Source organism: Prionailurus bengalensis, chromosome B2 (genome assembly GCF_016509475.1).
Source record: "Prionailurus bengalensis isolate Pbe53 chromosome B2, Fcat_Pben_1.1_paternal_pri, whole genome shotgun sequence".
Classification (NCBI taxonomy): domain Eukaryota; kingdom Metazoa; phylum Chordata; class Mammalia; order Carnivora; family Felidae; genus Prionailurus; species Prionailurus bengalensis.
In genome coordinates, this window is record NC_057349.1 from 40371971 (window position 1) to 40397232 (window position 25262).

At 47.1% G+C, this 25262-nt stretch overlaps 2 protein-coding genes across 6 annotated transcripts in view; one reads left to right on the top strand and one right to left on the bottom strand.

The window, feature by feature from the left end:
• The window catches only part of UBR2 (ubiquitin protein ligase E3 component n-recognin 2), a 124685-nt gene extending 121062 nt beyond the window's left edge, over positions 1-3623 (top strand). For all 5 annotated transcript variants that reach the window (XM_043591414.1, XM_043591413.1, XM_043591416.1 and 2 more), the window contains exon 47: positions 1426-3623. In XM_043591414.1, the coding sequence (XP_043447349.1) occupies positions 1426-1567 (142 nt within the window). In that variant the 3' untranslated portion in view covers positions 1568-3623. The remainder of the gene's footprint in view (positions 1-1425) is intronic.
• Positions 3624-6679: 3056 nt separating this feature from the next.
• On the bottom strand, positions 6680-24897 carry PRPH2 (peripherin 2). The gene is made up of 3 exons (XM_043591420.1): positions 24039-24897; positions 10832-11078; positions 6680-7921 (listed from the first exon to the last, which is right to left on the bottom strand). The coding sequence occupies exons 1-3, from the start codon at positions 24617-24619 to the stop codon at positions 7709-7711; spliced, it is 1041 nt and encodes a 346-aa protein (XP_043447355.1). The 5' UTR covers positions 24620-24897; the 3' UTR covers positions 6680-7708.
• Positions 24898-25262: the final 365 nt, after the last annotated feature.

Genomic DNA, 25262 nt, shown 5'->3' on the forward strand with positions numbered 1-25262 from the left:
GGGCCTCCAGAGCCTTCAGTACCTGGTGAATGTGGTAGGCCTGAGTGAGGTCTGCCTGCCAACAGCCCAGGGGCTGTAGACCTTCTGTTCTGGTGGAGGTGGACTCTTCCAAGGAGGGCACCCTGGCTGCCTCGCTCGCCATTACCTTTCCCAGCCCTTAGAATTTCATGATGGCCATCAGAATAGACAAGAGGAAAGAATAGGAGAGAGTACAACTTTTTCCATTTATCACCCCAGAGAACCGTTGAAATGGCCATGTGGCGTCCACAGCATCAGAACACTGTGACGATAGCCTGTTGTGACTTGTGTGGCTTTGTATGAGGAGACCCATTGTTGTTCAGGTGATATAAAAGAGCAAATCTTAATTGATGAGAGATGTGTGTGGGGCTGGCTCTCGGTAGAGCATGGAACTTGACCTCAGGGTTGTGAGTTCAAGCCCAAGTAGGGCTTGGAGCCTACTTTAAGAGACAGAGAGAGAGACAGAGAGAGAGAGAGAGAGAGAGAGAGAGATGTGCTTATCTTATTAACTTAAGAGTCTGGGAACAAAGAGAACATACAAAACAAAACAACAGTATATGAGGCTTAATTACTTCTCCTCTGGCTGCTTCTATTATATCATAAGAAAATGCTAATGGCACTTCCCTCAAGCACTATAAAAGAACTTCTTTCAGACCATCTTTTCGCCCAGAGGAGGTGAAAGTCTTAACCTAGACAGAACCATCCAGTCTTGGGGCGGAGAAAATGAACGCCTGGAAACCAAAGCAAGAGAAGTAGGGGGCTGCTCCGGGCGCTCAGCTGCAAGGTTACCCGCATACGCCACCTGGTGCTGGTTCTCCTGTTGCCCCAAGGAGCGTGGGCTCGTACGATAAAGAGCCCTGGTTAGCGAGTGACAGGACCGGTGTGCTCTGAAGCAGGAGCAAAGGCCACCAGCATGAACTCACCAAAACCTTTGCTTTGGGTAAATTAGACCCAGAAATTATTCACATTTGGCTGCTTTGCTTATTAGACTCTGGCTGAAAGACAGCACTCCGGGGAACATTTTTACCCTTGCAATTTTCCTCCCATTCCCTCCCATGCCTCCTCCCTTCTTACTTAACATTTTAGCAGCAAAGTGGACGATGAATGGGTAGTTTTAGCTTCTCCCCCTACACTCTCCTGCCCAGGCCCACCCTCCCTTCCCTCACCCCAGTCTGAGTTAAGTTTAGCTCGCATGCGTTTTTCCTCTTCTTTTCGGCACTTACTCCCTTCAGCTGCTCCTAGCCAGCCTTCAGAGCTAATGTGTTATTAGCCACGGTCTCGTGCAGAACAGGAATTTTGCAGAGGATCTTAAACCAGTACTGGTAACTGTTCCTAAATCAGGTAAGGTTGGGGTGTAATAGATGAATAAACAGAATGCATCCTGAGTGACGTGCGTCTTCCTTCTAGACGGGGAAATCCTTTACACTTGTGCAAAGAGCGATTTAAGAAGATTCAGAAGCTTTGGCACCAACACAGTATCACGGAGGAAATTGGACATGCACAGGAAGCAAATCAGACACTCGTTGGCATCGACTGGCAGCATTTATAATTACTTCACTACCAAAAACAGAAACTTGGAGTTTTATAACCCAGTTGGCTTTTCAAGAAAGAGAATAGGAAATAAATTCTACTGAATTTGGAAATCAATTCTTTATTTAAGCTTTCCTTCCTAGTTTTGTTTTCATAGTTTCTGGCTCCAGGGACTGATGAAAATCACCTTCCATCAGCGGATTTTCTTGCACTGTTTGCTGTGTCCCTCAAACGTAACTGCTTGAGTTTTAGGATCCAGCAAGAAGCACTCTCTTCCCCAGCTGGGCACGACCCTTTGTGGGCATGTGACTGTGTTTGACCATTCCCAGTAGTCTGAGCCATGTTACATTACTGATCACGAGGAACTCCAGGCCTGAAGCTGATTCGACAGCGGCAGGAAAAAGTCTCTTTGGTCTCTTGGGGTCACACTTCTTGGTCCCTTTCAGTGACTCTCAACACTGGGATTGGGTCGCTGTCCCCTCCGCTGACGGGACCCTACCTCTAAGAGCAAAGCAGTGGATCTTAAAAGCGGCAATCCCTTGTCTCCATCGCTGTGAGCGGGTTGGGGCATGTGTGCACCTGTGGGACGAAGGGGAGAGGCATTTGCTTCGTATGCTGGGTGGTTTTCAGGGCTATAGAAGTTGGGTTTTTTTGTTACATGGTTTTTTGGTTTTTGTTTTTTGTTTTTGGCAAGACTTTTGGCTTTGAGAGAAAAACTCATTTTAAAGGGCTTTTTGAAACCTTAGAGTATCCTAATTTTTCAGAAAATATATTCCCATTTCTAAGACTAAACCGAGAGATTGTATGCATCCTGAATCAAACGCTAGGAGAAAAAATTAGAACTCGGTGTTTTGAGGTTTCCCTACCCCTTCCAGCATTTCCTGGAATAGATGAACTGCTGTTTACCTGCTGGCTCACTTAGTACATTCCTGGGACAGCCTCTGTGCCCAGGCTTTTTATTATTTTTAAACATTATTGTTCTTACTAAGAGGTGCCTTCCCAGAATGATAGCCACTTAGTAAAATAGCTTTTAACTCTTATATACTACACAGCCACTCTCGTTTGATACATGTGTGCTGAGAGCTTGAATACCCACGGAGAGTGATGGCAAATTTAGTGGAGGAATACATTCTGAGCCTCTCCGAGGTGGAGCTAAGGGACAAATGAATCATAAGAGGGTCTTGGATTTTTTTAGCCAATGAAAGTAACCCTTTCACTCAGTCCGTTTTGAATTGCATCTGAAAGTTCTGTTCCACTCAGCTTTGCATACACTGCAGTAAACCCAGGAGGAAGATCAGGATTCCAGACTTTAGGCTAAAATAAGTGGGAATGCAGAAGCCACATTCACTGCTTCTTCCACGGTAGTGTGTGACAGGAACCCATCCTCTGAAAGGATGACCTTAACCCTTTTTGCTTGGGACTGGCTCACCCAGCTGAGAGGAGGACCAACAGGAAGAAAATCCAACTTAGGACCCAGCACTCTCCCCCATTTTCTGGCCTTCTGTTCATAAGATCTGAGGCTGTGGATGGCACAATGATTTTAATGTTTATTTTGACCTTTTTCACATCCCCGTTCCTTTAGCGTTAAGTCCAGCTTCTTTTGGCTTTTCTCCATATCTTCACCAAGCTTAAAGTAAGTCCAGGTTCCCTCTCTGTAAATGGATTATAAACATTTTTACCAAATCATAACAATACTCTGGCTTTCAGGAATGACTTCATAGAAGTCTGTTGTTAGCAGAGGGTGTCCCTGGATTTCATTCTTTGAGAATGTCAGGGAGTCTGATGAATTTACATGAAACAGCAACACACGCACCCTTCCAGTTTCTGGTGTGTGCATCATTAAGCTAATTGTCTTCCCTACCTAATGAATCATCTTAGTTTTTATGATTTTTTCCGCATGTATTATGTTTATTGTAGAAATGTTTATATAACATCCTTTCCATATCAGGGAAAATCATATCTGTTTAATAAATTGGCCATAACTTTAATATCTGTGGACATCTTGTAAAATTTGGAATGTATCATATGTAAAAAGTTTAAAGATATCCAAATAAATGCTTTAGGTGTTGACATTACTTTGAGTCTGCCTACATTTTCTTTGTTTTGTTTCACACACTTAAATGCCATGGAAATGTTCCCCATGTCACCTTGCTACAAATAAAGTGGAACATCTGTATTAGCTTGAAAATTAAGAGGCTTATATTCTTAGTGTCAATTATGGCCATTAGCCAAACCAACTTGACCTTACCAGAGAAAGCTGGATCATCATTTCAGCTGATTAAGCTTCATATTCATTGGCTGCAACAGCTCGTGAACTTCTGAACCATTTTGAACCTCGAATCACTGGGGAAACAGAGCACTCAAAGTCTCTTCCAGCAATATGACCTGTCTTCAGGTTTATACTCTTCTTGCTCTTTCTTCCCTGGTAATCTTCAGGTCCTTGTTCTTACACACTCCCCAGACATTCTCTGCTTATGAGAGACACGTGGAGGAAGGAAGCTATGTCCTTAATTTGCAGGAGAGTCATTGCCTACAAGAACTCTGCTGTGCTTTTCAAAATCCTCTTAAAACAGAAGGCATAAACTAAGAAAGCAAGGTTTCCATGTGTTCTCCCTGTCTTCTAGCTTTTAATGCTGCTCCCCGCTTACTCTCTTCCCTGGTCCAAATGTCAGCAGTTCCAAGGGTCATTAAGCCCTCTGACACACTCCTTGCTCTGTCCTTATTCTTGTTTTTTTTAAGTCAAGTGTATTAAGGTATTTTACAAATAGTAAAATTCATCCTTTTTAATGGACATTTTTATGTATTTCAACAAAGGCATACAACTACTGCTATCAAACAGGACAGTTTTGTCTGCCCAGGACATTCCCTCAAGCCCCTTTTGTGGTCACCTTCTTCCCCGGTCCTGACCCCCAGACAACCACTAATCTTCCTGTCCCTTTGTTTTGCCTCTTCCAGAATGTCCTATAAATATGTATCACATGTAGCCTTTTGAGCCTGGCTTTTCTAAGAAGACTAATGCATTGGAGAGTCATCCGTGTTCCTTATGGTTGCTGAGCGGTGTTCCACTGTGCAGATGTTTATGCAGTTATCAGGTGTGAAGGACATTTGGGCGGTTTATGGTGATTATGAAAAAAATGAAAACGTTATTGTGCAGGTTTTTGTGTGAAACTACGTTTCCATTCCCCTTGGGTAAATAGCTAGGAATTTTCTCCTTCTATCTTAACCTGCTGTATTCCATCTTTGCACAACATTCTCTAACTTTGCTGTTTATATTCATCCTCTGTTTGGGAGGACAAAACACCATCAGAAGTTAAAAGACTGATGTTTCCCCCTCCTTCAAGCAAATCTCCTGTCCACTGAGGACCAGGAAGTCATCCCTCTCTCCCTGGTCTTCCATACCATTCGCCCCCACATTCCTGTCCCTAACACGGTGCTGCTGGCTGGCCACCCTGTCATCGGGAGCCGTGTTCTCCTCTAGTAGCAAGTCAGAGACCCGAGTTGTCTTGGGCTCCCTTCCCTCCCCCACTCGGCCCCGCTCCTGGCTAAGCTGCAAACCTGCTGGCCTAGCATTACAGGTGCCCGGACAAGAAGGGGCAGGGGAGCGTGCCAAGCAAGCACCTAATCTTATTAACCTATATTGAGGTTACTTGGGGTTTATTTGCTGGTGGTTCGGTCCTGGGCTTGAACGTGTTGCAAGAAGCTATGAGTTCTTGAACTGAAGTCACAGGTTCCAGCACACTTGTCTTCCTAAATGTTCAAAATAAGCAGCTAGTACCTACTTCTTCACTCTGGAGAAAGTGTTTTAAAAGTGGAAAAGGCCTAATGTGCTGTCTTACCTCTCACCCTGCCCCCAAGGAAGGCCTGCCAGACTTGAAAACCTGGTTGAGTCCCCTGGGAGAAATGAATTTATACTGGTCCCAGGAAAGCCTGAGGTCAGACACAAGGAAGACCCAGGTCAGAGTCTTGTTGGCTGCTACCTGAGAAGCCCTGTGAAGTGTAGCTCGCCCTACGTCTGCTTGAACCAACTGGGGATATTTATCATAGGGTCAGTTCACCCTTGGTCCTCCCAGCAGCTCTCAGATTCTAAGGTTGCTTACATCTGCCCTATAACCTGGCCCCACAGAGACTTGTGTTTCCCTGTTTGGGAAAATACATTTTGACCAGAGCAGGGAAAAATGGTTTGGAATTTTTGCTTAAATCACTAAACTAAGATTCCACACATGAAAATATTAAATAAATTCAGCTCTGGTCTGAACTGGTCAATGTGGAGAATATTTGGGATAGCCTTATAATCAGTGTTCTTGCAGATGAGATGGTGAGAGGGAGAGGTGATGCCCTGACTGGTAACCATGCTTCCCTTTAGGGTCAGGTTCAGTTGGGTTTTGTTAACAAATACTGGCTAGAATTGGGAATCATGTGATAACATACAGTCGAATAGGCTAAGACAGTGTTTAACACAAGTGATTTTCACACAATATAATTTTTAATGTCTATCGTACAGCTGTTAACAGCACAGTTACACATGAGCCTAGAGCAGCACTTTCTCGATGGTTCTCAGCACTCCCGAGGGGAGAGAGTTCCAGGACCCTTGTCAGAGGTGGCTGACTCCCTTAGCATTTTCAATGTGGACCATTCTTTGGTCTCAAGGAGACTCCAAAGTCTAATTAAATTAAACCTGGGGCCAAAGTCTGAGAGTGTCCAAATGTTTGTTTTGTTCTGGTTTGGTTTTTTGGGGTTTTTTTTTTTTGTTGTTGTTGTTGTTGTTTTTTAGTATTTATATATTTTTGAGACACAGAAAGAGCCTGAACGGGGGAGGGGCAGAGAGAGAGGGAGACATAGAATCTGAAGCAGGCTTCAGGCTCTGAGCTGCGAGCTCATGACCAAAGTCGGATGCTTAACTGACTGAGCCACCCAGGTGCCCCAAGAGCAAGAGTGTCCAAATGTTTTAATGCCTGGGAGAATGAGAGCTCCAGAACATGCCCCAGGCAGCACCCAAAGTCTTATTGTCTCCCCACTGAACACTCAGCACAACAATGAAGCCATTATCTCCTTCCCCTAAAAGCTTCCCTTTTCTCTCTTCCCTGAAAGAAGGTAAAATTTCTCTTGGAGTCACTAGCTCAGGAAGATGGACTGAGTTTCAAAGAATCTTTAATACAGAGGCATTGCAGAAATACTGCTTTGCAGGATAGGTATCTGGGGAAGGAAACAGGAAGAAGCTTCCAGAGGATGCTTTGCCCTCCACTGTAGACCATTAGTGTCACCCATGTGGGCTGTTGTGGCCACCTGTGTGGGTCTAAGAGGAGAGGCCCGGTGTCCAGAGGGTAGACTCTTGTCTCATTGTTACTCCTCTTCCAGTGAAGAGCAGCCACCTAGTCCAGTGCTTCCACAGACAAGCCAAAGGAGGTCACCTGGCACTTCAGGGGCGTGATGTTGCCGGAACAGCCAACAACCTGACTTCCTCAGCCCATAGCTCACTCCAGGCTAAGCGAGGGCATGGGGATGTGACACAAGAGTAGCCTTTAACTATGTTTTTGGTGAGGAAAATAATCCCCTGTCTTTAAGTTCTCTTGCCCCATGATTGAAGAATTCCTCTCGTGGGCCCTCAGTGCTCTGGAGAGCCCATTAGTCTTAGAAAAGTATAACTATCCCCCGCCCTGCACAATTACACAAACAAAATGGCTGTCCTGTCAGTCTTGGCATTTAAAAACAGAAGAATGACGACATGGCCAGTACATTTTTCAGACTCCTGTGCTTATGCACCAAGTGACACTTTGGATGTAGAATGAAACAACTTGGAGCCTGTAATGGCAAACTCTTAAAAAGGGGAGTTGCCCTCAGTGCAGCCAGTAGTAGCCTCAGGGTGGAACTGAATTCATGTGCTATGAAGAGTGATCCACTGAGAGGCGCCCTGAGTCCACCATGAGGGCATATCGGGAAGTAGTGGGCCTGAGCCAGGGCTCATTCACTAATATTTTAAGTCATTCAACAAATGTTTGCCAAACGGTTTTAGGGACCCTAAACTTTAAATCCCACCATCAGAAAGAGTCTCTGTAGTAAGATGGCTGCCCTCCTTGGGAGATTCAGATTGGATAAGTGGGGTATCCGCTTTCTTGGAGTCCGCTACTTCTCAGTGTTCAGGAGGGGAGGGGGCCCAGGGCCATCAGCCAGCCTCTGGGGCCTGGCCTGCGTCTGCACCCTCGGCTTCCACCTGGTTACTCTTGCCCAGCTTTTTCAAGCTCTCCAGAAAGGCCTTCCAAGTCTCCGACACACTCTTTTCCAGAAGCCAGCCCTCACTCTCGCACTCAAGGTCTTCGGGGTTCGACACACCTTCCAGTGCTGTGTGCAGGTAGCGTAGGCCAATTGTGACGGACACCTGGTGGGGAGAAGAGACTTAGAGGAGGTCTGGGAGAAGTAGGTGGGGACTGAGGTTGTTAGGAAACCCTGGAAGCCACCAGCCTGTTCACCCCGGGGGCCCTTCGAGTGTGACAGGCTCTGCTGAGTCTGGGTTGGTGAGGGCCTGCCCACCAGCCTGGCCTGGTGCTCAAAATAGCTGTCTTTTCTCCAGCCTCATCTCCAGCCCTATTCTCCTCCCTTTCTGGCCACCCTGGGCTTCTTTGGGTCCCATCCACACTTTCTTCTCTCCAGCCTTTACCTCTTGCTGTTTGCCTTAAACGTTGTTCCTCTCCACGCTCCCCCTTCAACTCAGCTTCAGCCCTCGGTGAGTGACCCTGCTACCCATTCTGCCTCCTCTTTCTCTCCAGTCTCACCCGTTCTGGGGGGATTAGTCCTGGGGGGATTAGGTTTCCCCTCCTTGCACCCCCATCCCGTTCCTAGCACATTGTTTGGCACATATGAGGTGTTGGGTAAACTATTTGCTAGACAGAATTAAAAAGTCACCTCCTTTTCAGCAAGCAATATTATCATATGTGGTTTCCTTCTACTTCTGCTATTTTGATTAGTGTGGGGATGAGTGGGTGATTTGTTTGCGTTTGTTCACTAGCAGTCGCTGTAGCAGGCTGTGGTGCCAAAATGCCTGGGTTCAAACCCCAGTCCTGATACTTAGCCAGCCATGTGAGTAAGAAACCTCAGTTTACTCATGTGGTTTGCAAATTTTCAGATGGAGTGTCTCCTGCCTCTTGTGCATGCTGTGACATGTCAGGATGTGTAGAGCATTGTACGTGGTGCCCAGTAAGGATGAATAGATGGGTCAGCTGTAATTGGTTATCAGTGTGGTAAGTACTGTTTGCATCTTTCCAATGTATCGTGTTACCCCTTGTTTCTACATAGATTCCCGCTTTACTCTCTTACATTTCTCCTTTCGTGGTATAACAGACTCTGAGCTGGCGAGGCCTGCTCATGGAGACCGTCCACCCCGATGCATCTTGTTCACTCAGTCTCCCAGCCCATAGAACGGCACCCAGTGGTGGTAGGGCTTCAGTAAACATCTACTAAATGAATGCTATGGGAGCACTTTACAATTGCAGTGGTGGATGACATTAGTGATTGATGTTTTAGGTTTTCGTTATTGTCATTGTCCGTTGAAAGTTTAATATAATGTTTATGGTGAAAAAAAACTCACCTCCTCCAGGACGTCCTCCTGGTGTACATACTCCTACTCCGATTCCCTCCTCCTTTCCTGAAGCAGGTCTACTGCTGCATTATGAATTTTGCACTTGGTCATGGTCCTCCCTTTGGTTCATGAGTTAGATGTCACCTCCTAACTGGATTGTGAGGCCCAGGAGAGCAAGGCTCAAGCCAGAGCCCTATCTTAGTTTAGCCACCCTCATGCCCATCACAGAGCTCTGCCAACTGAAGGCCTCAGCTAAAAGTCAAGAGCATTTACTCCCTGTTCACGATGAGCTGGTCCTCATCTCATACAGTCACTAGCTTCCTGGAAAGGCGAGGAAACTGAGAGGCAGCCAGTGGAACCCTGTTTTCCCACTGTTAGCCTTTCAGTCTTTTCATGGGTTTTCAGGGTACATGAGCTTCTGACCTTCCAGCAGTAAGCTTCTCACCTCACTCTACCCATTCATTCCCAAGACTGTGCCTCAAGTAGTCAACAATCAGTAAAACGTCATTCATTTGCCTTGACATGAAAAGAAACCCTCCCTTCCCCAGCCAGCCTACCCGCAGACAATACAGTACCTGCAGTGTGATGTGGTGAGTTAGAAGTAGTCATCTCAGCCCAGGGCACAGCTACATGTTAAATTCCATAGCACTAAGAGAGCGACTTACTTAAAGGAAACTTTCAGTGAATCTCCTCTAATGGGCAAACTTTCCCCACTGATATTTCTGGTTTTGGACTTCTGGATTTTGGAGTGGATTTTCTGCTGCCAGCTGAAAGCCAGAGCCCCGGAGTCACCCTCTGTACCACCTTGGTTTACCACTCACACTTGCTCTCAATCAGCACCCGGGACAGCACCCAGCACTCAGGTGTTTAAGAAATAACTCCGATAAATGAATGAATGACATCTTGCTACATCCCAAGTTCTGTACAGAGAGGAATTAAGCCTTATAGGTGAAATCAGACAAATCCACAAATAGTTAGAATAACAGGTAAATTGCTACCAGAATCTTGAGAGAAGCACAAATCCAAATAGCTCCCATTTCCTGGACATAATACATATCACCCCCTGTTCCCCCCCAGGAATCCCAAAGCTAAGTGCTGTCGGTCCCATATAAAGAGATGTTAAGTAACTTTCCAAGACCCCAGACTGAAAAAACAAAGGCACATGATGAACCTCTAAAACATGCAAAGTGAAAGAAGGCAGACAGAAAAGGTCACATATTTTGATGGCATTTATATAAAATTTTGTCCAGGATGGATAAATCCACAAAGCTGGAGCACAGATTAATGGTTTCCAGGGGCTGGAGGGGTGGGAGGCAGGGGGGCGGGAGATGGGAAGTATGCTGCTTAATGGGTAGGAGCTTCTCTTTGGGAGTGATGGAAATGTTTTACAACTAGATAGAGGTGGTAGCTGATGTTGTAGTAGTTGTACAACATTGTGAATGTACTAAATGCCACTACATTGCTCACTTTAAAATGGTTCATTTTCTGTTCTGTGAATTTCACCTCTATCAATTATTTTTTGAGTGATAGGAAAGAAACAAAAAATAGTAGAGGTGCTGGGGTTTAAACTTAGGCCTGCCTGCCTCACCCACAGCAAGGCTGAGGGCTGCTTCTGAGGAGAGAGGCAAGCGCTCCAGGCTGGGCCCCACCCGTTAAATCCAAGAGGGGCAGGTAACCCCCACTCCCCTCGCCCCCAGCTGGCCCAGAGCCTACCTCAAAGAGCCAGACGAGGAGTGTGACGGCGCCCATGGAGTTCATGAGGCTGCCGTAGTAGCTTAGCAGGGCAGCCCTGCAGCCACGCACCCACAGGTTGAGCTCCTCTGTCTGGTGGTCGTAGCTGTAGTGAGCCGAATTGTTGGTGAGCTGGTACTGAATGCAGGGCCGTGGCGAGTTGGGGTTGCAGCAGCTGAAGGGAACTCCATCCACCAGGTATCGCCCATCCACATTGCTCTTGATGCGACTGGAGGAGAAAGATTAGGGGCTTCTCAGACTTCTCACCAGGGGCCAGTTCCTCCCATCCCACAGCTCTGAAAAGCTGTAATATTCATTCATCCATCCATCCATTCATTCATTCATGAAATAATAAAGGTACCTACTATGTGCCAGCCACTGTTCTAGAAGCTGAAGGTGGAGAAATGACGCTAGAGAACCAATGTCCCTACTTCCTAGAGTTCATGTTCTTGAGGGTTGAGACAGATAATAAACCAAGAAGCGAGTAAATAAGGAATACAGAAATGCATCCAACCACGCTTTGTACTGCCAGGCCTCTGCATGCAGCAATTTCTTGGAACCATGTCAGCCTGGTAGGACAGGTGGTGACTGGAACAGGACTGCCTAGCATTCGTGGCCAACAGCCTTTGCCCCGCAGCCCCTCTGCAACCTTACCTCTAAAAAGTCACTAGGGACCAAGGCTCCCTCTGGCCAGATGGGTTCTGTTCAGTATATATTTCCAGAAGGCCTGCTGTAGCCCAGGGCCTGTGCAGGGACAGGGAATGAGACTGGAAATAGTTACAGTCCTTGCCCTCAACTTGCTTGCTGTCCACAGTGAACTCTGCCCCTAGCCAGGTGGGATCTCCTTACTCACCTGAAGGCTGCAGCCCGTATTACTTCTGCACTTCCATTTGTAGGTATATATTTGGTTAGGGCGCACCATACATTCATGTGGGTTCAGAATTCAAAAGGGGCAGACATCTTTACTCTGAAAGTTCTCTCCATCCTCATCAGGCATCTGAGTGTGTCCTACCTGACCTGAGTGAGGTTACCCAGGTGTCTTTATGCACCAGAATTCATCAAGCTGCACACTTAAGATTTGTGCACCTGAGTGTATGCATGTTATCTTGAATCACAAGGTTTTTTTAAGTTGCACAGACTTTTACAAACATGAGAGTAGAATGTATGAGAATAGAAATTATTTATTTCTATTTTTATTATTTAAAATTTATTTTAAATAATTATTATTTAAAATAGAATTATTTTTAATAGAATTATTTAAAATAGAAACTATAATTCCAATTCTGGGTATCTATCTGAAAAAAATGAAAACGTTAACCTCAGGGGCACTGGCTGGCTCAGTCAGTGAAGCATGCGACACTTGATCTCGGGGTTGTGAGTTCGAGCCCCACATTGGGTATAGAAATTACTTAAAAATAAAATCTTGAAGAAGAAAAAAAGAAAACATTAAATCAAAAAGATACATGCATCCCTGTGTTCATTGTAGCATTATTTACAAAAGTCAAGACATGGTAACTACTTAAGTGTCCATTGATAGGTGAATGGATAAAGAAACTTTGGTACATACACACACATACGCACATGCACGTGCACACACACACACACACACACACACACACACACTGGAATATTATTCATCTCTATAAAAAGAAATCTTGCCATTTGCAAAAATGTGGGTGGATCTTGAGTACATTATGCTAAGTGAAATAATAAAGACAAATACCATATGATCTCACTTACATGTGGAATCTAAAAACAAACCAAAGAAAGTTGTGGTTGCCAGGACAGGTGTGGCAGATGGGCAGAATGGGCGAAAGTGGCCAAAAGTCCTGGGGATGTAATACACAGCATCATGACTATAGTTAATAATGCTGTATTGAAAGTTGCTAAGAGAATAAATCTTAAAAGTTTCTTATCACAAGAAAAAAAATTCTGTACCTAGGTATAGTGATAGATGTTAACTAGATGCATGGTGGGGCTCATTTTGCAATATATGCAAATAGCAAATCGTTATGTTGTATCCGAAAACTAATGTTGCATGTAAACTATACCTCAATAATAAACATAAATAATAGAAACTGTTTTCAACATTCATTGAAATGATAATTTCAGTGTTTAGCTTCTAAATGTCCATGTTTAATCTCCAACTCATTCTTGTCCCTTGGCCTCCAGATCCCCCCAAACTGTAGCCAACTGTCTGTCCTTCTAAAAAGACTTCATACCTGATAAGCAAACACAGATTCTGCAAATGTTCTTTTTCTTCTTGTTTTTTACCCAAATGATAACGTCCTGTCTTGCACCTTTCTTTTTTCCCTTAGCAGTATCTTAGAGATTTTTTATATCTATCAATAGAGAGTATTCTCCAGGTTTTTAATGAGCTACACGGTATTGCCGTTGCACAGATGGTCCTGGGGCACTAGTCAGTTCCCTACTGATAGATGTTTAGGGCTTTCCCAATCTCCTGTTAATTTAAACATTGTGCATATTGTGGCTATATCTAGAGGGTAAATTCCTAGAGGGGGCATCCCTGCATCAAAGTGTGGATCCATCTGTGACCGCCCTAGACCCCTGCCATATTTCTCCCTGGCGTATGTAGAATCATACCCCTAACAGACATGCACAAGAGAACGTACCCTTCATGCTGTACCCACACGGGTTCGATTTTTGATCTTTTCCAACCTGAGAGATGAAAAATAGTATCTCAGGGTTGTCTCAATTGCCATTTCTCTCATTACGAATGAAGTTGAGTATCTTCTGATATGTCGAAGAGCCATTCGTGGCTCCTTTTCTGTGAACTGTTGATCAGTATGATTAGGACTTTAGGAAGGTTCTGTACAATGTGGCCTCCTTGGTTCCAGAAAAGTCCTCACCTGGGTTATGGTGACCATATTTCCAATGGTCTGCAGTCCCTGACCTCTACTTCCTAGACAGGACCCCAGCCGAGAGAATGGGTGGTCCTGGGTGCACAGGACACCTGAACGTACTCCCAGCTCATCCCTCTGGACAAGGTCCTTACCCTCTCTGGGCCTCAGGTCCCTCATCTGTAAAATGGAGTTGACATGAGGATCATATGAAGGGATGTGTGTAAAAGGTCTTAGAAAAGTGGCTGGCACATAATAAGTGCACAGTGAATGTGAACTCATGGCTGAGGCTGGGCAGGGTGGAGGAATGAGAGCCTTCACATGTGCTCCGTGTGCCCTCAAGCAACAGCTGTGGCAATGGAACAGACCATTCATCACCACTGGGCAATAGTCACTTGTGATCAGGTGGCAGGGTCTCTGCCAACTGTGAGGAAGAGGCTCTGAGAGCCTTCTGTGAGGATAGCAACCATGTCTGTGAGGGCAGAGCTCACCCCTGGCCTGAGGCCGTATCAGACATTTGTCACTGGCTGAAGTGGTTGCTACGGAAGTACTTACTTGAGCCCAACTGAGTGCACCAAGAGCACGGTGGGAGCAGAAACCTCTCTGCTCTCCCCCTGCAGCCCGTAGCTCAGCACCTGACGGCGGGGCCCGAGGTGGTCCCGGGTGGGAGGACTGAAGCAGAAGGGCTGTCAGTTTGGGTCTCCTGCCCCCCTCTTGAGGGGCCAGTAGTCCCTGGACACCTCAGCAGACAGTAGTCTCCCACCGATGACCAGCCCTAGCAGGCCTCTTTGAGGCTGGGGTCTCTGAGCTCAGATGCTCTTCGTCCCTCTGCCTGACCTGCAGGCTGTCCCTTGGGCCTGCTCCCAGCAGCACAACATCCCACCTGGGCCATTCCCAATGTCCCCATGAGAGGAGTGGGTATAGTGGGAGGAGCCAGCCTTTGAGTCGCAAATCTACATTTCTGATCTGTGGGACTTCATCCTCTGGACCTGTGTGAGGTGGGGATAACTACAGCCCCCTCTCGGCAGCTGTGGGAAGCTTTAAATGAGGCAGTGTGAGGAATGTGCTTGACACAGGCTCTCAGAGAAGGCCCCACGCAGAGCCACCTGGGCAGGACCTTGCAATCCACCAGATTGTTCTATGGAGGCAGAAGTGGTGCCCTGAGCAGGGCAGGGCGGGGCCTCACCCAAAGCCAAACAGGAAGTGGAAGACCAGCCCACAGCAATTGCCCACTCCTCCCATCAGAGTTTCTTCAGAGCCTCACAGGTCTCTCTCCTATGTGTTGGCTTTTCTATTTAAACTTTGTGAGAAACCGTGATTCCCTCCCTTGTTCGCTGTCCCAGAAGCCCTTTCCTGTCCACCATTCTCTCTCCTTATGCACTCTTAGGTGTCCCTAAGCTGGGATAAAGCCTACAGACTTGCCCCATACATAGTACATGTGTATCTGAAGTGAAGGCCAGGCCTGCAGTTGTGTGGGCTGAGGCCAGGAGAGGCTCTGAGCTACCCTCACTCTGCAGGCTGGCCTTCTGGAGACCACTTATCTTCCCACCTCACCTCACTCACTCCCCCAAATGGGGAAGCCACCTTGCTAGTCTCCTTAAGGCAAAGCCGTGTCTCCCCCCCCAACCAACCCCCCCACCCCCACCCCTCACAGACTGGGGATTCCTGAGGTCAGGGCTTGTCTTCCCTCAGACTGAGGCTCCCTGAGGACAGGGTTGTCTCCCGCCTGAGACTGGGGCTCCGTGAGGGCAGGGCTGTGTCTCCTGTTTGTGTCCTCCTTCAATACCTACAATAGTTTATATCCAAAACAGGTCCTACCTTAATCAAGACCCTTACAAACCCTGGTGAGCCCTGAGCAGAGCAAGATTTGTAGCCTGGGAAATACTCTGATATAAATAGCCAGCTCACCACCTAAGGAGCTTTGTCTTAAGAGGGTGAGTGGGGCCTTAATCTGTGGTTAGAACCAGGACAAGCACTGAGTAAACAAGGTGATTCTTCTACGGGAGAGGGAGGGCTATTTCTAGAATTGCAGGACTCCAACAGATCTCAGGCTGGGGGTCTGGGGAAGCCACAACCTCCATGAAGCCAGGCCTGCCTCCCCCATGCTAACTTGGGTCTTCTCCTCAGGGAGCCCCAGCCTGAGGAGAAGACACACCCCTGCCTCAGAGAGCCCCCAGTCTGAGGGGAGACACAGCCTTGCCCGTGGAGAGCCTCAAGCTGAGGGGAGACACAGTCCAGCCCTCAGGGAGCTCCTAGCCAAGGTCTAGTCTTCTTGAGATGTCTATAAATTGTTCAGGAAGAGTGAAAGGAGCCTGTAGCCTGTAGGTTCCCTGGGTGGGATGAAAAAGTGAGAGGGCTTGGTGCCAGCTTCTCCCTCAGGCTGAGGGCTCGAGGCCAAGCCCTCCTGGCTGACGGTTTCTGGTGCCAAGGCCTTTTACCCCAAGACACTAAAGCTCTGCTTATCCAGAAAACAATGGGGACCTTGAAAGGAATTGTCTGAAGACTTCATGTCCCTCCTCATGTGATGCAGTAAGATATACACAGGGCACCCTAGGAAGTGTTCTTGCCAAAACCAAACCTGAATCCAAGCACACCTCAGCCCTGACTATTGGCTTATGGGGGAAACACAGGGGACTGAAGAACAAGTTAGATGACACCACTTGGCTGCAACTGCTCAGTCCAGAATGTGAGGAACGAACTCTTCAGAACAAGTGGCCCAGTTCCTCCAGTACTCACATGGCTGGACAGTAACCGTTACAGAGAAAAGGAGATGAAAGAGATCAGAGAACCAAATGCAAAGTGTGGACTTAGTTTGGATCCTGATTTGAACAAATCAACTGTGAAAGATACTTTGAAACAGTAAGAGAAAATTGAACAGACCAGATATTAGATGAGATTGCTGCTGGTTTTGTTGGGCATGATTACTATTGTGCTTATAGCAAACAAAAACAAAAAAAGCAAAAAACAAGCAAACCCTCTGTACCTGTTAGAAATGCCTCCTAAAGTATTTATAGGTGAAAGGAAATGAAGGTCGGGATTTGCTTTAAGATACTCAGAGGGTAGGGGCGCCTGGAGGGCTCAATCGGTTGGGCGTCTGACTTCAACTCAAGTCATGATCTCACGGTTCATGAGTTTGAGCCCCGTATCGGGCTCTGTGCTGACAGCTCAGAGCCTGGAGCCTGCTTGGGATTCTGTGTCTCTGTCTCTCTCTGCTCCTCCTCTGTTCATGCTCCGTCTCTCTCTCTCTCTCTCTCTCTCTGTCTCTCTCTCTCTGTCTCTCTCAAAAAGTAAACATTTAAGGGGCACCTGGGTGGCTCAGTCGGTTAAGCATCTGACTTCAGCTCGGGTCATGATCTCATGGCTCATGAGTTCGAGTCCCACGTCAGGCTCTGTGCTGACAGCTCGGAGCCTAGAGCCTGCTTCGGATTCTGTGTCTCCCTCACTCTGCCCCTCCTCTGCTCTCTCTCTCTCTCTCTCTCTGTCTCTCAAAAATAAATAAACATTACAAAAATAAAGTAAACATTTAAAAAAATAAATCAGTAATAATTAAAAAAAAAAGATAGAGGGGATAATTTGTCTTTGGAAGGGGGATATAGATGAAACAAGAAAGCGAAAATGTGCATATTTGTTGAAGCTAGGAAAGGTGTACATGGAAATTCAGGATAATCTCTCCGCTTTTGTGAATGCTTGAAAGTTTCCATGACAAAAGTTGAGATGCAATAAAATAAAAGAAGCGCTGTCTGAGAACTCCAAACCTGTGTCTCGTTAACTTGCTCTGAAGAAGATTCAGTCGCTGAGGGAGGCCGCATCCCTGGACTCTGCTCCTCCCTCCGAGGGCCTCCCCCAGTTATAACGGAGCATCTCCCCACCCCCAGAAGCACCAGGCCGGAGCCGGTGAGAAAGTAAACACAGAAGGCAGAGCAGAGCCCAGCCTCGCATGCCCAAGGCCGTGGGGAGCCTGGGCGGGATCTCTGGTTCCTATGCGGCTAGCTCGTGATTTTCTGAGACCCTGGCACAGAAGCACTGGAATCTAGTCATGATCCACAGAAGTTTCTCAAGCATCTCTGCCCACACCTTCCAGTGTCCCTCTGGAGGAAGACAGCATGGAGGACAAGAAGGGGTGAGAGGGGACAATGAGGCACCACCCCCAAAGTGGCCTGGAGAATTCGAAGTTTCGGTCAGTTAGGGCATAGATTCATTTAACAAGGAAACTGTACAAGGTGACTTTAACATCGCTGCAAAGCAGCACAGCAGAGTGGGAGGAACAGAATTAGAACCTGGCACTCCATACAGTGGGAGATTCTTTGTCATGGAAAGGAAGGAAGTTCTAACAAATGTGGCAACCTGGTTGAACTTGGAAAACGTTATACCAAGTCAAAGAAGCCAAGCCTGGGACCGCCTGGGTGGCTCAGTCGGTGAAGCTTCTGACTTCAGCTTAGGTCATGATCTGACAGTTCGTGGGTTCAAGCCCCATGTCAGGATCTGTGCTGATGGCTGAGTTTGGAGTCTGCTTTGGATTCTCTCTGCCTCTCTCTCTTTCAAAAATAAACATTAAAAAAAAATTTTTTAAGGCCAAGCCCAAAAGACCAATATTCTATGATTTCATTCAAATGAGATGTCCAGGAGAGGGAGGTCTATAGAGACAGAGAGGAGATTATAGAGCAGGGCCGTGGAAGCTAAGGAGTGAAAGCTGGAAGGTACAGGGTTTCCCTGCCATGTGATGAGCACATTTTAAAGTGGACTGTGGCATTGACTAGTGGCACAGCTCTGTGAAGAGGCCAAAAACCATTGAATCATCCACTTTAAATGAGTGAGTTGTAAGGAATGTGCATATCTCAATAAGGCTAGTTTGTAAAAGTGTACCCCCCTCCCACTGCTTCCTGCCGTGAGATCTAACCTGAGGCTCAGATCTTTTATCTATCAAATAGAGATAATACCTGCAAAAATTACAAACGCCCCAGAGAGGGATTTTGTGCAGAATAAATGTGGGACCTGGCAATATAGTGATAGGGGGCAGAATAGGGGGGTGGGAGATGGCCACTGGGCTTTTTGAACCTGGGACCACTGGAGGGGTGAGGGGTGGGGAGATTGTCAATTCTTATAAAAAGCCTTCAATTGATATTGTTTAGATCAGGAGCCTTCAGGAAACAGCCCTTGATCTTAAAGATTCCCTTGAGAAGTCTCCAAAAACCAGCCACCCCTCCATGCTTGTCGGGACCACAAGCTCCGTGCTCAGTTTCCTGGGGGACCAGTAGTGGGGGGCATACCTAAGGAGGTCCTAGGGAGCCCTGTGGGCAGGAACCCAGCCCTGCTCTCAGGAGCTGGACTGGAAATGTTCCCTGTAGCCCAGTCCAGCGAGGTGTACATGGTGTGAAATGGGAAGAGATCCCCCACAGCCTGCAGGAAAGACCAGAAGTCATGGGCACTAGGCACTGCCCACGCGCAGGACCAGTGTCACTGGAGGATCTCGGTGCATTTTCTGCAGACTTCCCATCCTCTGGCCAGCTCACTGCTCCTGGGATCGCCTCCCAGAGTCCTCAGGGTCAACCAGGAGACTGAGGCCCACCCCAGCCTCTTTGTTGGCCTCTCTGAACTTGGTGGTGAAAGGAAAAAGAGAAAAAGATGAAGCATTCCTTTTAAAAAATCTTGGTGGAAGGGGTGCCTGGGTTGCTCAGTTGGTTGAGCGACCAACTTCAGCTCAGGTCATGATCTCGCGATTTGTGGGTTCGAGCCCCGCATCGGGCTCTGTGCTGACAGCTCAGAGCCTGGAGCCTGCTTCAGATTCTGTCTCCCTCTCTTTCTCTGCCCCTCCCCTGCTCATGCTCTCTCTCCCTCTCAAAAACAAATAAACATTAAAAAAAAAAAATCTTGGTGGAAGATGACCCAACTCCCTCAACCTGCCCTCCTACTAGGCCCCACCCCTGCTTCTCTTTGCTTCTGCTGCTCCTGGATCCTCGCCCTGAGGGTGCTGCTGAGAAAAGCCAGAAAAAGGTAAATGCTTACCACTTCTCAATGCCTGGCCTCTCAAAAAAAGAAATAAATACACTTTATATGGTTCAGGGGAGGATTTGGGGAGTCAGCTTTGTCCGGTAAACTTAATAATCCTCCTAAGTAAAGCAGTGAAGATAAGAACAGGAAACAATTTGAGCGTCCAGGGAAAGGGAGGGAAAAAGTGCCTCTCCACGTTGTCTCATTCATTTCTTCCTTCCTTCTTCCCACCAACAGATAAAGGTTGTGCCAGCGCTGGCCCTCAGGCAGATCCAGCCCCATGAAGCTTTCTAGACACAGCCCCGAGGAGCCTGCCCTCGCTTACAGGTGTTGCCCACTGTCATTAATGTGCGAGTTTGTGGGACACAGTGAGGTGGTCCTCTCTCTGCAACAGTGACCCTATCAGGCTGTATCCCTCAGCAGCACAGGAGTGTAACTGTAGGTGAGGCATTTCAGGTCTACCATTGTGTCTTGAGACCAGCTTTGTGGCAAGTTAAAACCAAGATACAGTTTCTTCCCGGAAGCTTAGCCTAAGGGAAGTAAGAGAGAGACAGAGGAGCAAAAGCCTCAAAAGAAGCTTACACTGGTATTCTAATAGAAGCAAAGAAGAACAACCTAAGGGCCTCCCTGAGTATAATATGATGCACCAATTAAACATGATCATTTTAGACAAGTCCTGGATGACATCACTTGCATGTAAAATCTGAAAAGCCAAACATATAGAAACAGAGGCTAGCATGGCGGTCGCTGAGGGCAGGGAGAGGGAAGGGAAGAGACTGGTCAAAGGTTACAAACTTCCAGTTTTAAGGTGAGTAAGTTGTGGGGATCTCATGTACGGCCTGGGGATCATATTTAACAATACCGTATTATGTAGGAATGCAAGCTGGTGCAGCCACTCTGGAAAACAATATGGAAAAAACTAAAAATAGAACTACCCTACGACCCAGCAATTGCACCACTAGGCATTTATCCAAGGGATACAGGTGTGCTGTTTCGAAGGGACACATGCACCCCATGTTTATAGCAGCACTATCGACAATAGCCAAAGTATGGAAAGGGCCCAAATGTCCATCAACGGATGAATGGATAAAGAAGATGTGGTTGGTATATATATACAATGGCGTATTCCTCGGCAATCAAAAAGAATGAAATCTTGCCATTTACAACTACGTGGATGGAACTGGAGGGTATGATGCTAAGTGAAATTAGTCAGAGAAAGACAAAAATCATACGACTTCACTCATATGAGGACTTTAAGAGATAAAACAGATGAACATAAGGGAAGGGAAACAAAAAGAATATAAAAACAGGGAGGGGGACAAAACAGAAGAGATTTATAAATATGGAGAAAAAAACAGAGGGTTACTGGAGGGGTTGTGGGAGGGGGGATGGGCTAAATGGGTAAGGAGCACTAAGGAATCTACTCCTGAAATCGTTGTTGAACTAGATGCCAACTAACTTGGATGTGTTTTAAAAAATAAAATAAAATTAAAAAACAATACTGTATTATGTACTTGAAAGTCGCTAAGAGAGTGGACCTTGAATGTTCTCGCCGCAAGAAAGCAATGGCAATTATGTGCCGTAATGCAAGTCTTAGCTAATGGTAGGGTGGTAATATAAGTGTATCAAATTAATGCCTTCTGCACCTTGACCGTACACAATGTTATTTGTCAATTATATTTAAACAAAGCTGGGGAGGTGGGGGGGGGGCATAATTGTTTTGGACATTATGCAAATACTATATTACCAGATTACCAAATGGGGTGCTCAGTTGTATTTATACCATGGTTACAGTATTTATTATGTAAATGTTCATGTGACTGAACAGGAAGGTGGAAAAATGAAAGCCATTTTCTTTTTTGTGGGTGAGAACCTGGCTTGAATTCCTTTTCCTGTTTTCGTTTCTCTTAATGTTGTCACCATATTTTCTTGTGTAACAGAGAAACTGTTCAGGTCACTGGAGTTAAGATAGTTTCACTCCAACAAGTTGGTATGAAGCATGGGGGGGGGGGGGTTGCTTTGGGGGTGGGTTGTTTTTTTTTTTTGCTTTTAGTTTGTAAGATTTTATTTTTAAGTAATCTCTGTACTCAACATGGGGCTCAAACTTACACCCTGAGATAAAGAGTCTCATGCTCTGACTGAGCCAGCCAGCTACCCTGCATGGAGGTGGTTCTGATCAAGCTTACGGTTTGACTGAAAATTTAGACCTGCCAACCACTGAGAGTAGAGCAACCTGGAGAATTTCTCTGCTCTGGGACAAAAGGAGATTTGGGGATTACGGAGAGATTCTGTAAGTCTCTCCAATGACAAATCGGTGCAGAAGGCAATCAAGGAACATGACAGGAAAAAAATGACAGCTCTTTCTTATTTGCTCACAAAGGTTGTTTGTACCTTCAGCTTCTCCTCCTCTCCCACCCCCATCCCCAGGAATTCTCATCCCTCCTGGGGCAGCTTGTGCAAATCATGCCACCTTGTGCCCTCCCTGCAGACCTGTCACCTCGGAAGGGCAGAGCCATTTATAAGCCTCTCCTTAATTAGGGATTTGTAACAGTAATCCTCACCCACGGAAAAAATAGAATCCCAAGCAATGACCTTCAATCTGACTTCCCTTGCATGTGAGGTGCAGCTAAGCTAGCCATCTGGGCTTCGTGGGTGTTGTCCGGGCTCCGGCCATGCCCTGCTGTTAGTGTGTCCAGCACCCTGCATGCAAGTTCCCTTGGACTCACCCACCTTACTCAGGAAAGCCATTCGGACCCCTCGCCTCAGCCAGGGAAGGGGTTGAGCGGGATGGAAAGAAGAGGTAAAAGAAAAGCCAGTGTCTCAGGACCAGCTGCCCTTTCCCTAGAAAATGACCTGAGACCCACAACGGCGGGTCTCTTGGGAAGAACAGTGTGCCGGAGTGAGCCGCTATTACCTCCAGCACAAAGGATGAGTTTCTCTGTTCCTCACCAGTACCACCCTACATCACACTTCAGGATTTTATTTTTACACACACCACAAATACTTTAGAAACTTTATCGCCTCACACTATCGTGATTCAAGAAGTAAACACCAGCTGGCATTTAATAAGCACTTGCTGTATGCCAGACTCTTTAATAAGCACTTGCTGTATGCCTAGACAGAGCTAGGAGGTGACCTCCAAGATTATCTATTCCAGGGGTGCCTGGCCGGCTCTGTTGGAGAAGCACGGGACTCTTGATCGTGAGTTTGAGCCCCAGGTTGGGTATAGAGATTACTAAAAAAAATAAATTAATTTAAAAAATTATTCCAGGGGCGCCTGGGTGGCGCAGTCGGTTAAGCGTCCGACTTCAGCCAGGTCACGATCTCGCGGTCCGGGAGTTCGAGCCACGCGTCAGGCTCTGGGCTGATGGCTCGGAGCCTGGAGCCTGTTTCCGATTCTGTGTCTCCCTCTCTCTCTGCCCCTCCCCCGTTCATGCTCTGTCTCTCTCTGTCCCAAAAATAAATAAACTTTGAAAAAAAAATTTAAAAAATTATTCCAATGCCTTCATTTTAAAGATGGGCAAGGAATGGGGCGCCTGGTTGGCTCAGTCGGTTAGGCGTCCAACTTCAGTTCGCCGCATGATCTCGCGGTTTGTGGGTTCAAGCCCCACATCAGGCTCTGTGCTGAGAGCTCAGAGCCTGGAGCCTGCTTCGGATTCCGTGTCTCCTTCTCTCTCTGTCACTCCCCCTCTCCTGCTTTGTCTCTCTGTCTGTCTCTCTCTCTCAAAAGTAAATAAACACTAAAAAAAAAATTTTTTTTAATGGGCAAGCAAGAATCCAGAGTGGCAAGCCACTCACCCAAGATCACAAGCTAATTTACAGCCAAATTATACAGCCAAACCTACAGCCTAGACTTCCTGACTGCCCTGTCCTCTGCTCTTGCCACCACACCCAAGGACAAACACCTTGAGAATGGATGCTGGTGTCAGAAGGTTGGAAAACCAGCGAACTCACCAGGGAATTTAAGCTTCTGGGACTGAACCCATCAACATCGAGTGAACAAGACAAAAAAGCCAAATAACGTCTCAGTAAATGTCATCTATGAGTGCCTCATCCCTACGGTATGAAGTAGACACACATGCCTGGCTGGGACTTCCTCCCTGGAGACTCCTGTCCAAGCAACTTATATAACTTGACACCTTCCTCCCACCTTAGCCGGACATTAGGTTGAGTGTATGATACCGCCATCTTTATAGGTCAAAAATGTTAGCGTATCGGCAATTTCATATGGGCCAGCTGAATCCAGCCTCACACACACAGTACTAGGTCGTGCACACACAGCACCCCATGGGCCTCCGAGTCCCCAGCTAGCTCTGACCCCAGGACTGGAGAGCACTCACTCTTTGACTTCTTTGGAGGAGAAGTCCAGGTAACGATTGCTGATCCACTGAATCTCAAACCAGTCTCGAAAGCCATTGTTGCCGCAGCATTTGAACTCGATCTGTAACAGGTCGATGGTCTTCTTCATGAAACACCGGCCGGGGGTGTCTGTGTCTCGGTAGTACTTCATGCCATTCTTGAGCCCCTGGGCCAGGGTGCTCTCCAGGGAGCCCCGCATTAGGAAGCAGCAGAGGGCCACCAGGAAGAGGACAATGTTGAAGAGGACACAGACGACCAGATACGACTTCAGCCAGGGCTTCCACTTGGCATACTTGGAGGGGTCCAGGGCGTCATAGCAGATCTTGCCAGCCAGAGAGTTGAAGACGCAGGACAGCACCCCCATCCCTATCAAGGAGTTGGGCACAAAATGGCTCTCTGAATTATTCATCACATCACTCCTCTTCCGCAGCTCGATCTTAAGGAACAGCCCTAGGCTGAAGATGACGATGCCAGCCAACACGGAGAGCCAGTTCATGAGCCAGAGCCCTTGGGCCAACTTGACCCGCTTCTTCTGGTCAAATTTGACTTTCAGCAGCGCCATACTTGCTGGGTGCAGTCTAGGCAGCTTCCCAGGACACAGCAACCACTCCTGACCTTAGTGAGCCCAGGGGCTGAAGATTCAGGGCCTTGGGAAGGGAGCAGGTGGCCCACGCTTCAGGGAGCTGCTCCGGGAGCTGCCCATGTTGAGCCCCTTAGCCCGGGACCCCCGTTAACTCAGTAGTGGTAACAGGGGCCTCAGAGTCGCCGCTCATGAAGGGGCCAGTCTCCGCGGTGTTGCGGCAGCGTCCTTCCCAGCCAAGGAGGGAGAGCCTGAACGCTGCAGATTAAAAGTGGGGTCCACAAGACCTCACGCTAATCTCTTTAGCCAGCTTCATCCCATTAGATAAAGCCGTGCTAGTTTCAGAACATGGCCAGGAGGAGCCTCCACGAACGCCCCGGAGCAGAGAGCTCTGGGTTCAACATGAAGAATCAGGAACAGAAACAAGACTGGCCAGGGGAATGGGCTCTCCCTGAGGTCTGGCCCAGATCACCGGTCTCCCCAGAAGCCCGTTTGAGGCCAAACGCCTTCAAATCTGAAACTTTCTATGAGACAAAAGACATTGTCATCCTAGTTGAAAAAGAAATGACAGATGGTAAGAAAACATTTACAACACGTAAAAAAATAAAAAGTTAGTAAGCGTTTG